Consider the following 16,932-nt stretch of genomic DNA (forward strand, 5'->3'; position numbering starts at 1 on the left):
TTTGATAAGATTAGTAAAATTAAAGATTCAACAATAGAAATTCTCCAACAGGAAGCAAAAAGGAAAACGAGACCAAAAAAACACACCAATAAATAATAGAGGCACAGTGATTATAGGACAAGAGCAGGAAGCCTAACATATCTGCAATCGGGGTCTCAAAAGAAGGGGGTAAAGAGGAGACAAAAAAAATTTTAGTGAAATAATGACCTATGATCCTGGATTACATGGGTCCCAAATAAGTTGTAAATTTTTTTCCATTTGCTGTAAGGGACATTAATGGACAAAATGTGAATAAGGTCTGTAGATTAATCAGATAACATTATTAGTATATCAAAATAAAATTCCTTATATTGATCATTGTACTTTATTTACAATTATTCCTAACTGTATTCATCTTTATTCATGTGTTATTCATCTATATTAATGGGAATATAGACTTGGAAATGATTTTGAAACAAAGGATTTTTTTTATCTTTCAAGTAGGCACAGAAGAGAGGCACTTTTATATCCTATAATTAAGTGCCTACTGTGGACAAAGTACTGTGCCTTAAAAAATTGTATCTGAAAATAATTGTTTAACAACATAAAAACCTAAAAGCAAATGAGCTTACCACAAGAAAATACATGTAAAGTTTACTGAAGTAAGAAAGATTATGTAACTCTTAGAAGTAAGAAAATAATTATCTGATATTTTTTAAGTTCACAAATTTTAATATACAGGCATATCTCATTTTATTGTGATGCGCAGATACTAAGTTCTTTACCAACTGAAGACCCTCCACCAGTGAAAAGATCACTGAAAGCTCAGATAATGGTTAGCATTTTTTTAGCAATAAAATAGTTAATTAAGGTATGCTCGTTTTTTAGACATTAACGCTTTTGCACACTTAATAGACTACAGTACATTGTAAACATAACCTTTACATGCCCTGGGAAGCCAAAAAATTCTGTGACATAGTTTATTGTGATATTCGCTTTCCTGCAGTGGTCTGGAACTTAACCCGCAGTGTCTCCGAGGCATGCCCGCACTTCAAAATGCACATTTTTCAGATACATAATAAAAACAGTAGCAGTGCATGAAATTACTTAACCCCAGCTACATTCCTGCTTACCTCAGGCTGCATTAAGAAAGAGTCCTGCATGTGATCTCGAACCTCCTTCAGGAAGCTTGGATGGCTACCTACCTAAAAAAAGATTTTCAAACACTTTATAAACACATATTAAGAAAGGCTGCTAGACTGAAAGGCAAATAAGCAATCTGTAAAAGTTGATTCTTAATTACCTGTTTGTGAATTACAAACTCATTACAACTTTTAAAAATGCCTATCTGTCCTATCCCCAGGGCCCAACTTAGAGAAGAATTATTAAATATCCTATAGAAAACATCACTTAATGATAAAACAATATAATAATGGGGCAAGGAATTAAAAATGCATCCTTAGATATGACTCATTTATAAGTAGGCCTTGTAAAACATTTGTTTCTCTTAGATGACAATGTACTCTAAGATCTCATTAAAGTCTATTAATACTTATAATGATAACTCAAAGCATTCTAAGTTAAGTAATTTGGACGTTATGCAGTTACAATTTTCATCTGCAAATGGGTTGTTTTAGAAACTCATTTTAAAGCACACATGATAGCTTCCAGTACATATGAATTTACATCTTTACTCCTTGTAGAAAGCATCCTGCTTTCCATGAAAGTCAACACTATGCAAGAAAATAAAAAATAATTGAAAGGATTAGTCTCCAATGCCAGGATCTAGACTATTAATGACCTATATCAGTATACTCCAGAAACTAATTGAGCAATGGCGACATAAACAACAATGGCAGCCAAGTTCAATGTTAGAGACAAACATCAAAAGGGGAGGGAAAGGCAGGGAAGAAAAGATCACCATATGATTTAGTTCCCAGGCTACAGGAAAAAAAGACATTCAGTAGAGCATCTTGTATAGTGGTCTCCAAACATGTCCCTTTATCAGTAACAATATATGCACGGATTCCCATTTATTTACTTATAAATTATGAAAATATAGTATATGAATTATGAAACATGAAAATATTTTTTAAATGAAAGATGAAACTATTTTTAAATAATTTTTATTAATAAAAGAACAAAGAAAAATTTTGATATCCACTAGAATGGAAGCATTTGGTGTCAGCGGAGGCTATGTGGGGAACAGTAAGAAGGTACCTTACTCCTGCTTAGAGTGGAATCAGCCACAGCTCAGAGAGGAACCAGAACTCCTATACCCACCCATCCAGCAGTAACAAGGAGCGACTCCTCCTTCCACGGGTGTCAACAGAGGCCATGTAGAGAGCCTGAACTTCTACCTCTAATGGGCAAAAGAGAGGTGGCACCTGCCTTTCCCTGCCAGAGCAATGTCAAATAAAACCAGCTATAGCAGAAGGTTTAAATAACATTCAGAGTATTATAACAAAATACCCAAAATGTCCAGGCTGCAATAAAAAAAAGAAATCACTTATCCTATGAAAAACCAGGAAAACAACAATTTAAATAGAAAGAGACAATCAATAGAAGCTAACACTGAAAGTACAGAGATGTTAGAATTAACTGACAAAGATTTTTAAAGCAGCTATAATAAAAACACTTCAACAAAAAACAAAAGTCACTTAACAAGGAAAAAATAGAGTTTCTTATCAAAGAAACAGAAGCTATAAGAAGAACCAAATGGAAATTCTAGAACTGAAAAAAATCTGTAACAGAAAAAAAGAAAAATAAATGGAAGAGGTATGTCAAAAGAACACAGGAGCCAAGTCAAAGTGCTCCCAAAGGCCAAAGGTAGAAAATTGCGAGCAAAAAATTAAATAAAGCACAATTGAATTACAACCCAAAGTATAAAATAAATATCCATGAGTCCCTACTGATATTAATAAATGACTGAATAAATTAATTAATGTAAAAGACACAAATTGCCTATGCAGAAAATCCCAGGTATCTACATATAATCTCCTCACTAAACAGGAGTGACGTCATTCCCAAGAGTATAATATGGGAATGGGGAGAGGAAAGGGAGACTTCATAATGGAAAATCCTGACAAATACTACTTCAGCAAGGTGATCAACATTAACAGTCATAAATCATGCTGATAGATGTACCTTTGTTATGTGATGAAAATGGCAAAAGTGTAAAAAGTAAACACTTCTGTGATCTTCCTTCTAAGAACCCACAGCCTCAGTATGTCTAATGACGAGAAAAACATCAGACATTCTAACATTCTAATAGTGGGGCATCTTACAATATACCTGATTCCTAACAACTGTTAAGGTCAAAGAAAAAAAAAGGGGAGGAGTGACGAATGGATAAAAAAAGAAAAAGTCACAACCAAGAGCCTAAGGTAACATCAATACTGAATATAACGTGACAACCTGGATGGAATCCTAAAACAGAAAAGGGACATTATGTAAAAATTAAGGAAATCTGAATGAACTATTACTATTATTTACATAATAAGTATATATCAATATCACTTCATTAACAGTAACAAATGTATCATACTAATTTAAGGTGTCAACCAAAGGGAGAACTGAGGGGAGGGGGCTATAACATGAAAACTCATGCTACCCTCTCAATTTTTTTGCAACACTGAAACTATTCTAAAAAAAAAAAAAAAAATCAAGCATTAGTAAAAACTAACAACAACAAAAATCCCAATGGGTGGTACTAATAGCACAACGGAGAAGGCAGAGGGAAGAATCAGTGAAGGGAAAAACAGAAATTTTCCAATCTGAACAACAGAAAGAAAACAAAGTTGGAGGAAAAAACTTTTTAAAAATAGAGCCTCAGGGATCTGTAGGACTGTAACAAAAGATTTAACTCTCATGTCACTGGAGTCCCAGAGGTAGAGGAAAGAGGACAGGGATGAAAAACCACTCAAAGAAACGTGTGAAAACATTACAAATTAGGCAAAAGACAGAAACCTACAGATAGAAGAAGCTGAGCAAACCCTAGAAATGCATCACAGTCAAATTTCTGAAAAAATTTTAATAATTTGAATAAAAATAAAGACAAAAAAATCTTGAAACCAGCAAAGTTAATGGAGAAATAGAATTGGAATAACAGCCTAGGAAGACAAAAAACGTTTAGACAATAGCCCCTCCACTCCATCTAAACACCACAGAAAAAAATGTGGCACTAATCCTACCCACACCAGCAAAGGCCAAGTGGAGAGCTTAGACTTGCACCTTGGCCTGGTTTCCAGGCGATGCTGGGCCCCAGCAACCCAGTCAGGGTGTTGTTAAAAAACGCCAAGTAGAAAGCCTGAACTAGAGCTACCCCATCAGGAAGTAACATGGTACCCTATCACCTACCCCTCAAGATGAGAACTATTTGAAAGAGTTAGGACTTTCGCCAACAACCAGCAATAACAAAATTACAATTACAGAGTCTGAGGAGCAAAAAGAAAAAGAAAAAATGAAGAAAAGTGAACAAAGCCTAAGAGACCTGTGGGACCGATCAAGGGGGCCAACATTGTACTGAGAGCCCCAGAAGAAACATTGAGAGAACAGGCAGAAAGATTATTTGAAGAAATAGTGGCTGAAAACTTCACAGATCTAATAATGGACACAAATATGAAAAAATAAGAAGCATAACAAGTTACAAGTAGGATAAACTCAAAGAGACACACAACAGGACACATTATAGTCAAACTATTTTAAAGACAGAGAATCTTGAGCAGCAAGTACAAGAAATCCTCAGTAAGATTTTCCACCAATTTCTCATCAGAAAGCATGGAAACCAAAAGGCAGTCAGATGACATTATGTAAAAATGCTAAAGAAAAAACCTTTCAAACAAGACAGCAAAACTATTATCCAAACATGAAGAAGAAATAAAGACATACCCAAATAAATGCTGAGAGAATTCACTACCATTAAACCTACCCTATTAAAAATGCCGAAGAGTCAAAGATTTATGCTGAAATGAATGGGAACTAGACAGTAACTTCAGCAGAATGAAGGAATAAAGATCTTTATTGTAAGTAACTTAACTACATGGACAAACATAAAATGCAGTATTATTATATTTTTAGTTTGTAAGTCCATTTTTTATTTTCTACATGATTTTAAAACAAATTCACAAAAAATAACTGTAAATCTCTTATTAGGCACACAATGTTTAGATGTAATTTATTACAATATAAGGGGAATGGGGCTATATGGGAACAGAGTTTTTAAATGTCAATTAAAATAAGTTATCAAGTCACATTAGACAGATATAAACTTAGGATGTTAAATGTTAAATGTAATCCCCATGGTAACCACAAAGACAACATCTAAAAATTATACACAAGAGGAAATGAGAAAAGAATCAAACAAGTCACTACAAAAAATCTACTAAATACAAAACAAGGCAATAATGGAGGGAATGAGTTACAGAAAAGGTATTAGACATACAGAAAAACAAAACAAAAAGGCAGAAAAAAAATCCTTCCTTATCAGGAATAAGAAACTATAAGTAGATTAAATTTTCCAAACAAAAGGCAGACATTGATAGACTGGAAATAAAAAGTAACCCAACTATATGTGGTCTACAAGTGATTCGCTCTACATACAAGTTCACAAATAGATCAAAAGTGAAATAATGGAAAAAGATATTCCATGCAAATAACTAAAAGAAAGTGGAAGCAGGAGTTGCTATACTGATACCAAACAAAATAAACTTTTAAAAACTTTATCAAAAACTGATATGAGACAAAGAAAAACAATGTATACTGGGGTAAGAAGATAAATTCAAGAAGATATAACAATTATAAACATATATGCACCAAATATCAGAGTCCCAAAATATATTAAGCAAACATTGACAAACCTGAAGGGACAAATAGACAATTCTACAATAACAGTTGGAGAATTCAACAAATACACCACTTTTAATAATGCATAGCCCATCCAGACAGAATTTCAATAATTACAGGATTTGAAAAACACTGTAAAACTGGAACTAACAGACATATAGAGTACTCCACCCAACAACAGCAGAATAAATATTCTTCTCAAGTGCACATGGAACACTCTCCAGGACAGACCATACGTTAGGCCATGAAAAAGTCTAAATAAATTTATAAAGACTGAAATCACACAGAGTATCTTTTTCAGTCATAACAGAATGAAACTAGAAATGAACAAGAAGAAGGAAACTGGAACATTCACAAATAGATTAAACTACACACTCTTAACCAATGGGTCAAAGAACTCACAAGGGAAATTTAAAAATACTTAACAGATGACTGAAAGCCAAACCTCAAAATACCAAAAGTAATGGGATGCAGAATAATCAGTGATTAGAGCAAAATTTATAATTGTAAATATGTATTTTTTAAAAGTTCTAAAATCAGTAATGTAATTTAAACCTTAAAAAAGTAAAAAAAAGAGAAAACTAAAAAGAAAGCCAGCAGAAGGAAATAATAAAGATTAAAGTGGAAACGGAGACTAGAAAAAGAGTCAACAAAACCAAAAGTTAATCATTTGAAAAAAGTTGACAAACCTTAGACTAAGAAAAACAAAAGATGCAAAGAACAAAACAGAGAAACAAAAGAAGGGACAATACTGTGGACATTCCCATCCCCCTCAAAAACAACTGATTAAATGCCATGAACAATTATACACCAACAACTTGGATAACATAAACAACATAGACAAATTCCTTCAAACACACAAACCACCAAAACCGACTCAAGAAGAAATAGAAAATATCAACAGACCTGTAAGAAGTAGAGATTAAATCAGTCATCACAAACCTTCCAATAATGAAAAGCCCAGGACCAAATGACTTCACTGGTGAATTCTATCAAACATTTAAAGAACTAACACAAAATCTTCTCAAACTAGTCCAAAAATCAAAGTAGAATGGAACATTTCCCTTCCCTATTCTATTAGACCAGCATTACCCTGATTCCAAAGACTGATAAAAATATCACAACAAAGAATATCACAGACCAGTATCCCTTGTGAATATACATATAACAATCCAGAATAAAATATTAGTAAACCAAATTCAGCAACATATTAAAAATATAAAACACCATAACCAAGTGGGATTTATCTCAGTAATGCAAAAGTGGTTTAGTGTAAGAATAATCAATGTAATATGGCACATGAATAGAACGAAGGTAAAAACCACGTGATAATCTCAAATGACGGGAAGAAAAAGTTTGACATAATCCAACATCCTTTCATTATGTTAAATAAAAAAAAACCACAACAGGCAAAGACTAGAATAAAACTACCTCAACATATTAAATGCCATATATGAACAACCCACAGCTAGCATCATATTCAATAGTGAAAGACACAAAGCTTTTCCTCTAAGACAAGGATGCCTACTTTTGCCACTTCTGTTCAATGTAATAGTCAAAATTCTAGCCAGAATAATGTGGAAAAAAATAATAAAAGGCATCCAAATAGGAAAGGAACTATAATTATGGCTATCTGCAGATGACATGACTCTCCATAGAAAAAAATCTCAAGGGATCCACAATAAAGCTACTAAAGCTAACAAATGATTAACAAAGTTGCAGGGTACAAGATCAACAATCAAATATCAGTTACATTTCTAAACAATAACAATATACAATCTGAAAATGAAATTAATGAAGCAAATCTATCCCAACAGTACCTAAAAAAAAAAAAATACCTAGAAACAAATATAATTGATGACTGAAGACTTATACACTGAAAACTACGAAAGATTGCTGAAAGAAATTAAGGAAGACCTAAATAAATGAGAAGGCATTCCCATGTTCACAGATAGGAAGATTTAACACTGCTGCAAAGTCAACACTACCCAAAACAATCAATGCAATCATTATCAAAATTCTAATAGACTTTTCTGCAGAAATGGAAAAGCCAATCCTCAAATTCATATAAAATTGGAATGGGTCTAAAATATCCAAACAATCTCGAAAAAGAAAAACAAATGTGGAGGACTCATTTCCTGATTGCAGAATTGAGAGTCCCGAAATAAACCCACTCATCTATGGCCAATTAGTATTTGTCAAGTATGGCAAGTCCATTCCATTGGGAAATCAGTCTCTTTAACATACGGTGCTGGGACAACTGGATCTCCACAGACAAAAGAATGAAGTCATAAACAAAGATTAATTCAAAATGGACTAAAGACCTAATATAAAAGTTAAAACCATAAAAGTGTTAAAAGAAAATATAGGGATAAACCATCTAGACCCTTGATTTGGCAACAAACTCTTAGATATGGCACCAAAAACGTGATCAACAAAAGAAAAATAGAGGTAAACTGGCCTCCATTAAAATTAAACTTTTCTGCATGAAATGACTTTATCAAGAAAATAAAAAGACAGTCTACATATGGTAGATAGTAATTATCTGTGACCATGTATCAGAAAAGGGATTATCATTCACAATATATAAAGAATTCCTACAACTCAAGAAAAGGAAAAACAACACAATTCAAACATGGACAAAGGACTTCCATAGATACTTCTCCAAAGAAGATACACAAATGGTCAACAAGCACATACCAGCTCAACATCGGTAGTCATTAGGGAAATGCAAAACACAACCACAAAGCAATACCACTTCACACCTACTAAGAAGAACTGTAATAAAAAACAAATTTTTAAAATGGAAAATAAGTACAGTAAAAGGCAAAGATGTACCCACAGTAAATGGAATCCTCATATATTGCTGGTAGAAATGTAAAATGATATAGGTGTTGTGGAAAACAGTTTGACAGTTTCTCAAAAATCTAAATGTAGAATTGCCCTATAACTCAGGAATTCCACTCCTAAGTATATACCCGTAAGAACTGAAAACAGGGACTCAAACTGATACTCACTCATATGCCAATGCTTGTTGCACCATGATTCACAAAGGCCAAAAGGAGGAAGGAACCCAAATATCCATCAACAGATGAATGGATAAACAAAATGTGGTATATACATACAGTGAATACTATTCAGCCATAAAAAGTAATGCTTTGACATGGATGAAACTGAAAACATTATGCTAAGTGAAATAAAGCAGACACAAAAGAATATTGTATGGTTCCACTTATATGAAATATCCAGAATAGGCAAATTCACAGAGACAGAAAGTAGGCTAGGGATTACCAGGAACTAGGGGTAGAAGAAAATGAAGAGTTATTGGCTTAATTGTCACTGTTGGGGTCATGAAATAGTTCTGAAAATAGAGATGATGGTTGTGGTTGCACATTATGAATATAATGTCACTCAACTGTATACTTAAAAATGTTTAAAATTGGAAATTTTATGTTATACATACCTATTTAGCACAGTGAAAAGTATATTAAATACACATATATACACACACTCAGATATATGCACACATAATTTTCACTGTGCTAAATAAGTATATATAACATAAAATTTCATATATATATGTGTATGTGTGTATATATATGTATATGTATACACACACACACACATATATATGTTATTTTCCTACCTTTCAATGCTCTGGAATGGTTGAAATAGCATTGAGATTACCTACCTGGTTTAGACTGGGTGGAATTTGAGCCCCATTTCTTTTTGTGAGGTAGTTCTTTAATAATAATCTCTATTTCTTCTATGGAAATTTCTCTGCTTTATTGTATCTACTCTGGAGTCAATTTAAGAAAATTACATTTTCATAGAAACTTACTCATTTAATCTACCTAGGTTTTCACAATTTTTACATAGGTTTGTACAATGTAGTCCCTTATGATTGATTTTCAGCTTTCTGTTTTGATGTGTTAAGTCTACCTTGTCATTTCTTATTTTGTGAATTTGTGCATTTTAAAGCCTCTTCTCTTGATTAGATTAACTATTGGTATTTTTTTTTCCTTCTAGTTTTTAAAAGACCTGATTTTTCATAGAAGCAGAATTTTGTATTCTTTTAGTACTGTTTTTATTTCCTAACACATTAATTTCTACCTTTATCTATTTCTTTTCTTCTCTTTTGTTTTAGTTTATTCTGTTTTCTATTTCTTTTTGTTGAATATTTAATTCATTTATTTTCACTTTTACTGTTTTAATTAAGCATATAAGAATGTTAATTTTCCTGAGCATTTTTATAATACAACGATATCACTGATATCTTAAAGATTGTACCAAAAAGGAAACGAAAGACCAGTATCACTTATGAGTACCAATGGAAAAGTACTAATAAAATATTAATAAATAGAAGTAAACATTTAAAATACAATAATGACCTAGTATAGTTTATTCTAGTAATACAGAATGGTCAAGTGGATTAGAAAATCCATTAAAATCTATTAATAGATTTAAAGGTAGAAATCATATAATCACCTCCACAGACACTGAAAATATCTTCAAAACTTGACACTCATTTCTGGTAAAAACACATCTGGATACTTCTTTAATTTGATAAACTATAATTAACCTCAACCCTAAAGCCGGCATCTAATTTAATGAGAAAATAACAAAGGCATTCTCACAGGAAAAAGAAAAAGATATTTACTAATTCCACTATTTAAAACTGTATTGGAGTTATTAGGAAACACTGTCAAGCAGGACAAAATACTGGGAATGAGAACTGGAAAGGCAGATCTTAAACCTTCCCTATTTGCAGATAAAACAATGGTTGAGTTACCAAAAATAAATCCCAGAATAAATTAATAATGATGACTTAGTTAGGTGACAGGTATTTAAAAATTAATTAAAAATGCATATACGGGCCTGGCTCCATATACCGGCCCAGATCAGTGGCTCAGGTGGTTGGAGCACCGTGCTCCTAACACCGAGGTCTCCGGTTGGATTCCCACATGGGCCAGTGAGCTGCGCCCTCTATAGCTAAGATTGTGAATAACGGCTCTCCCTGGAGCTGGGCTGTGGTGAGCATCCGTAGGTTGGCGTGAGCTGCCGTGGGCTGCTGTGTGCTTCCATTAGTGGCCAGTGGCCAGCGTGAGTGGCCGGCAGCCAGTGTGAGTGGCCAGCAGCCATCATGAGCGGCTGGCAGCCAGGGATAGCTGCCCTGAGCTGCTGTGAACAGCCGACTGATGACCGGAGACCAACTGCCTTAGCCGGAGGGAGCGCAAAGCTCATAATACCAGCTTGGGCCAGGGAGCTGTGTCCTACACAACCAGACTGAGAAACAACGGCTTGAACCGGAGTGGGGGGTGGGGGGGAGGCGGAAGAAAGGGGGAAGAAAAAAAAAAGGTATTTCAAAAACAATGCATATACACGTATGTATACATACACACACCAAATAATGGAAGAGAAAAAACTCATTTAAAGTAACAAAAAGAAAATATTTATGAACAAAGTTAACACGAACACTAATGTAACAAGCAGAGTGAAATCCTTTGGTCTATGATAGGACACTATGACATCATGAAGATGACAATTCTCAAGGTCAGTCATTTGGAAGCAGATAATATTTGGCCCATAACTCAGCTGTGTACCAGAATAAATTCCAAATGGGTTAAAGATCTAAAATTTATATGAAGCCTTACAAACATTAGAAGAAAACATTAAAAAGTATTCCTTTGTAGCCTAGGAGTGAGGAAAGTATATGAAACAAAATACAGAAGCAAAAAACTGTAAATTTGACAATATTAAAATTAAAAACTTTACATGACAAAAACTTAAATAAGCATCCAAATCAGTTTTATGTAACATGGATGAAGCCTGAATACATACTAATGCCATTTACATAAAGTTTATAAGCAAGTCAAACCCTGATGTCAGAAGTCAAAATTAGTAGTTACCTTTGAGGAAGTGGAAGAGGATAGCAATTAGGAGAGAGCACAAAGGGGCTGGTGGAGAACTGGTAGTGTTCAGTTTCTTGCACTAAGATCTTAAAAATCAAGGTAAAAGACTTAGACTTGATTTTTTTTAAGAATACTATGAGACAGGGATTACTATCCCACAACTTCACACATGATGAAACAAGGGACAAGGGACGTTAGATAGTTTGCGTGGGAAAGAGGTGCTAAGTGGTGGGGCCAGGATTTTAACCCAGGCCAACTAAAGCCAGCACTCTTACCAGACCTTCTAGGTTATCAGAAGACAGCAAAGACAGCAACGTCATTAACATCAAACACTATACTGAGTCCTGGAGATTATAATCAGTCTGAACCTTTCCATCACCAGGTAGCCCTCCTTATATTAACGGATTTGAAGTATGCCACCCTAATGCAAATCCTATGAAAGCTGAAACTCAGTCTACTGTACTTTCCATGGTACTATTGACAGCAACTAGCACAGTACCTGCACCTAGTAGGTGGTAAATAATTGTTTCGTGAACAAATTACCAACACATTTTGCTCATTAAATGTTCAATTTAATGTGAAAAAATTTTGAGATGATCACAGTCCAAACAAAAAAACTGAGTAAAAGATGTAAAAAAATAGTTCACAGAAAAGACAATTAGCTCTGAAATAGGAAAAACTGTTCATCATCATTCCTAATAAAAGGCCTACAAATTATGTAAAACTATACTTATACAAATAACATGCTATTTTTACCAACTGGAATGATGTGTTAATATTCTCTGTTGGAGAGGCTATTGTGAAATAGGCACTTCCAAAATATTACTAAAAGGAATGCAAACTGGTACAACTCTAACACACAGGGGAACTGAATAATATCTAACAAACTAACACATGTGTTTACCTTTGGCCAAACAATCCTGCTTCTAAGAATCTACCCTGAAACCATACCTCTGCAAATACAGTTAAGCATCTATGTACCAGGGTATTTGTAATAGCAAAAGACTGGAAACAATCCAAATACCGTCACCAGCAGTGACCAAATAAACTACCACATAGCCCAGTGTTATCTTGTATGTGGTTAACCACTAGCTCTTGGGAGGTAAGGGGATCCACCACAATTTGTAGCATCTGCCATGAAAATATTCCCACTATAGATAATTTCAGGCTAACAACAGAAAACTGAATAGGAAATTGGGAAAAGATGCACAGAAGTACACCATTATGGATAATATCTCCATCATACAAATACAGTAGATGGAAATAATCTTAAGAGCACACATAATACAATAAATGTAATAAAGTATTTAGGAAGTGACAGGTTTTGAATATTTTCTTTGTTTTCAATACTGTTATGGTCTGAATTGTGTTCCCCCAAAATTCGTATCTTGAAGCCCATCCCTCAAAGAGACTATATTTAGAATAGAGCCTTTTGGGACACAGTTAAGGTTAAATGAAGTCCTAAGGGTGGGACCCTAATCAGACAGGACTAATGTCTTATAGAAGAGGAAGATACCAAAGATCAATATACCTATCTTTCTCCCTCTCTGTCTCCTTTTGCGCAGCAGACAGACCCTGTGAGGACATAGCAAGTAGGAACCTATCAGCAAGCCTGAAAGATCAGCCTCACCAGAAACCAATCCGAAAAACGCCTTGATCTAGGACTTCTAGCTTCCAGAACTGTGAGAAAATAGCTTTGTATTGTTTGAGCCTTTGGTCTTTATCGTTTGAACCTTTATTGTTTGAGCCTTTGGTCTTTGGTATTTCATTATGGCAGGCCTAGCAGATTAATACAGATATAATTTACCTATAAGTTTCTATCATTTAATTTTTAATAATGGGTGTTTTTAACAATCAGCTCACAAAATTCATGAAAATGTATCTTTTGCAGCCAGACCATAAAAAGGAGGAAGGTCTATAGATAGTGATAGAGAATAATTTCCAAGATACACTGTGAGGTGAAAATTGGAAGGCGCCGTATGGTATATACAATATGCTATCTTTTGCATAGAAAAACAAGGAACTAAAATTAATTATGTAATTCCTTAATTTTTCAGAAAGAACAGAAAACATAAAATAGTAAGAACTGAATAGTGACACCATAAAGGATGAATCGGATCCAAGAGAAGACAGAAATGGGAGCTGGACTTCTCTGAGTATACCTTTTTATGTACATTTTACTTTTGAACCATATGTATAAATTCAAAAATAAACTAAATCAAAAAGATCTTGAAAATGAAATTAATCTTAAAATCGAAAAATAAATGAGATAATTAGTCCTAACCTAAGCTTTAACAATTTAAAAAACCGTATTTGCAACCCCTCCATCATCAAAAAAGGAAAATTCAAAAGATGAATCATTTTGGTAGCATTTACTCTTGTGTGTAAAAGCAAAAGTTTATTTCTAATAATCTACATATATTTCAGTATGCACTTGAAATAGGTCATTTCCAAGGTGTAAAGACAACAATGAAATTAAATGAGATTCCAAGATAAATCTGGTTAATAAATGCTGTTAGAGTAAAACTATTAAAGCAATTCGAAATATTCAAATGAAAGGGGGGTTTTGATTATATCATGAATTACCTGTTTGTATTCGCTGACACAACTCTGGCAACAGAATCGCTTCTGCTGACCATCAACCACCAGGACACTGTTCCCGGCACCTTTGCTGGGCAGGTACTCTCCACACTGTTCACAGCAATTCATTATCAGACCATTGGCCATTCTGTATCTATTAAAGCAGTGGTCACTGCACAGCTTATGAGTCATATTTTTAAAGCTAACTTCATGGCGAATCTAAAAAACAAAATTTTTTAAAAAACAAATGAGTATGTCAAGTAGACAAATGAGGTATTCCAATTAAAAGAAAATGCCCCAATCTTTCTATAGAAGGCTTATTTAAGGGAAGAGGAAAGACAAAGTACATTTCATTATTTTTTGAACCATATTTATACACACAAGGAATACATGTGTGGTGGGGGACCCATTGATATCACTACAAATTTCTCTGCAGGCATCTAAAAACGAAACAACCCAGTTTGGATAGTGTTAGTATAAAACTTCTGGAAATCTGTAGACAAACTCAAAAGGAACTATAAATAGATGCACTACTTTAGAAAATGGAGGAGAGAACCAATCTTATAAATAATTCAAATGAGGTATGCATACACAGGTTTCTTTTTTTCCATCAAATGCAAACACTTTTAATACCTTATTAATAATGTGAAGTTACCAAAAAATATTCCCTCCACTTGTTCTACTTGTGTGTGTGTGTGTGTGTGTGCACGCGCTTTATTTTTTACCTTTTTTTAGTTTAGTTTTGTTTTTTTAAGGGGAATAGGACTTTTATTGGGGAACAGTGTGTACTTCCAGGACTTTTTTCCAAAGCAAGTTGTTGTCCTTTCAATCTTAGTTGTGGAGGGTGCTGTTCAACTTCAAGTTGTTGTCCTTTCAGTCTTAGCTGTGGAGGGCGCAGCTCAGCTCCAGGGCCAGTTGCCGTTGCTAGTTGCAGGGGGCACAGCCCACCATCCCTTGCAGGAGTCGAACCAGCAACCTTGTGGTTGAGAGGACGCGCTCCAATCAACTGAGCCATCCGGGAGCTCAGTGGCAGCTCAGCTCAAGGTGTCGTGTTCAATCTTAGTTGCAGGGGGCGGAGCCCACCATCCCTTGCAGGACTCGAGTTGAACTGGCAACCTTGTGGTTGAGAGCCCACTGACCCATGTGGGAATTGAACCGGCAGCCTTCGGAGTTAGGAGCATGGAGCTCCAACTGCCTGCGCCACCAGACCGGCCCCTATTTTTCACTTTCTATATTAGTTTCAGATGTACAAAACAACATAATGATTTACACCCCTCACAAAGTGATAAGTCCCCCAAGTTTACTACCCCTGACATCGTTACAATACCATTAACTATATTCCCTATGCTGCTGTACTTTACATCCCATGACTATATATATATATATATATATATATATATATATATATATAATTTAATTACAGTTGACATCAGCTCCAGGTGTATAAAGCAGTGGTCGGGCATCTACAGTCTACGAAGTGATCCACCTGATAAGTCCAGTGCCCATCTGGCGCCCTACAGAATCTATACAACATTACTGCTTATATTCCCCACACTGTGTTTAACATTCCCGTGACTATTTTGTAACTACCAATAAAAACGATGGTCAGATGCCACGAAACAGGTGGCAATACCTTAACCATATGTATGTTGTTAGGCCAGAGGGCCTCTTCCATCCTTGTCAAGGGGAATGCTAACCTTCTCTCCTTTCATACACACTGTTCTACTTCTTAAGCAAGACTGTCTTCCTTATGTAGTCAGCCTATTTGTTTAAACACTGGTTTTGTCTGAGTGCACCTAACCTCAGGAAAAAATAGTCAATTCATATTATATTTTAATTTTTCCTAAATCATTCTCCCTAAAGGAGAATGAGATTACATAATGGGATACTTATCAGCTCAAGTTTATATATCCTCACTAATAAGGAAACATACACTGATAACAGTATGTTAATAAAGTTGAAAATATATCCATTAGTTGGAACTAAGTGATAAAAAACACAAAAGTACAAACCTCTGTTAGTTTACCACAAATTGTACATCTTGACTTATTGAGCGCTCCTTTAGTAGGATTCTGTTTGTCTTCATAGAGAGACAAACAAGACGTGCTACAGAATTCCTGGAACGACTCGCTTGAGTCCACTTGGGCAACAATAGTTCCTTTCATTGTAGTTATATCTCTGAAAATAAGAGGAACAACTTAAAGTAAAATTCCACACAAAAAAAGCAAACATAAGAGTAATAACTGAGATTTTTAATTTCCATCGAAGCAAAACTATTTTATACTATTAAATCCACTATCTAATATACCTTCAAACTCCTTAACAAGGCTTTCAAATACTGGAAACACATTAAAAACAAAAAAGCTGTTAATGCTTATATTATTTATATAGAGTTTAATGCCAAGGCCCAATTTACTGAGGTATAAATTTACAATACCTATTCAATTCCCCTCCCTTGCGTAAGTAGAAAGCATGAGATATCTAGGTCACAGGAACATGATGTACATTCTAAAGAGGAAAACTGAACTTGAAGACACCCCCACAAACCAAAATAACCCCACTACCATTCTATACAGCTCTCTAATTGTAATTAGAAATGTTAGGAAATGACAATACT

General features: G+C 34.5%; 1 protein-coding gene and 1 non-coding gene across 15 annotated transcripts in view; both read right to left on the reverse strand.

Moving 5' to 3' along the window:
* The window catches only part of ZMYM2 (zinc finger MYM-type containing 2), a 93,615-nt gene that overhangs the window by 51,708 nt on the left and 24,975 nt on the right, over window positions 1-16,932 (reverse strand). For all 14 annotated transcript variants that reach the window (XM_088792851.1, XM_074330121.2, XM_074330111.2 and 11 more), the window contains 3 exons: window positions 16,328-16,493; window positions 14,322-14,534; window positions 1,113-1,184 (listed from right to left, as the gene is read on the reverse strand). In XM_088792851.1, coding sequence (XP_088648977.1) covers window positions 1,113-1,184; window positions 14,322-14,534; window positions 16,328-16,493 — 451 coding nt within the window. The remainder of the gene's footprint in view (window positions 1-1,112; window positions 1,185-14,321; window positions 14,535-16,327; window positions 16,494-16,932) is intronic.
* On the reverse strand, window positions 15,909-16,033 carry LOC141571434 (U6atac minor spliceosomal RNA). Its single transcript, XR_012496177.1, has one exon. It is a non-coding gene; the product is annotated as a U6atac minor spliceosomal RNA (small nuclear RNA).

This window comes from Rhinolophus sinicus, chromosome 16, assembly GCF_057876585.1.
Source record: "Rhinolophus sinicus isolate RSI-liver-muscle chromosome 16, RSI-T2T, whole genome shotgun sequence".
NCBI classification, from domain to species: Eukaryota; Metazoa; Chordata; class Mammalia; order Chiroptera; family Rhinolophidae; genus Rhinolophus; species Rhinolophus sinicus.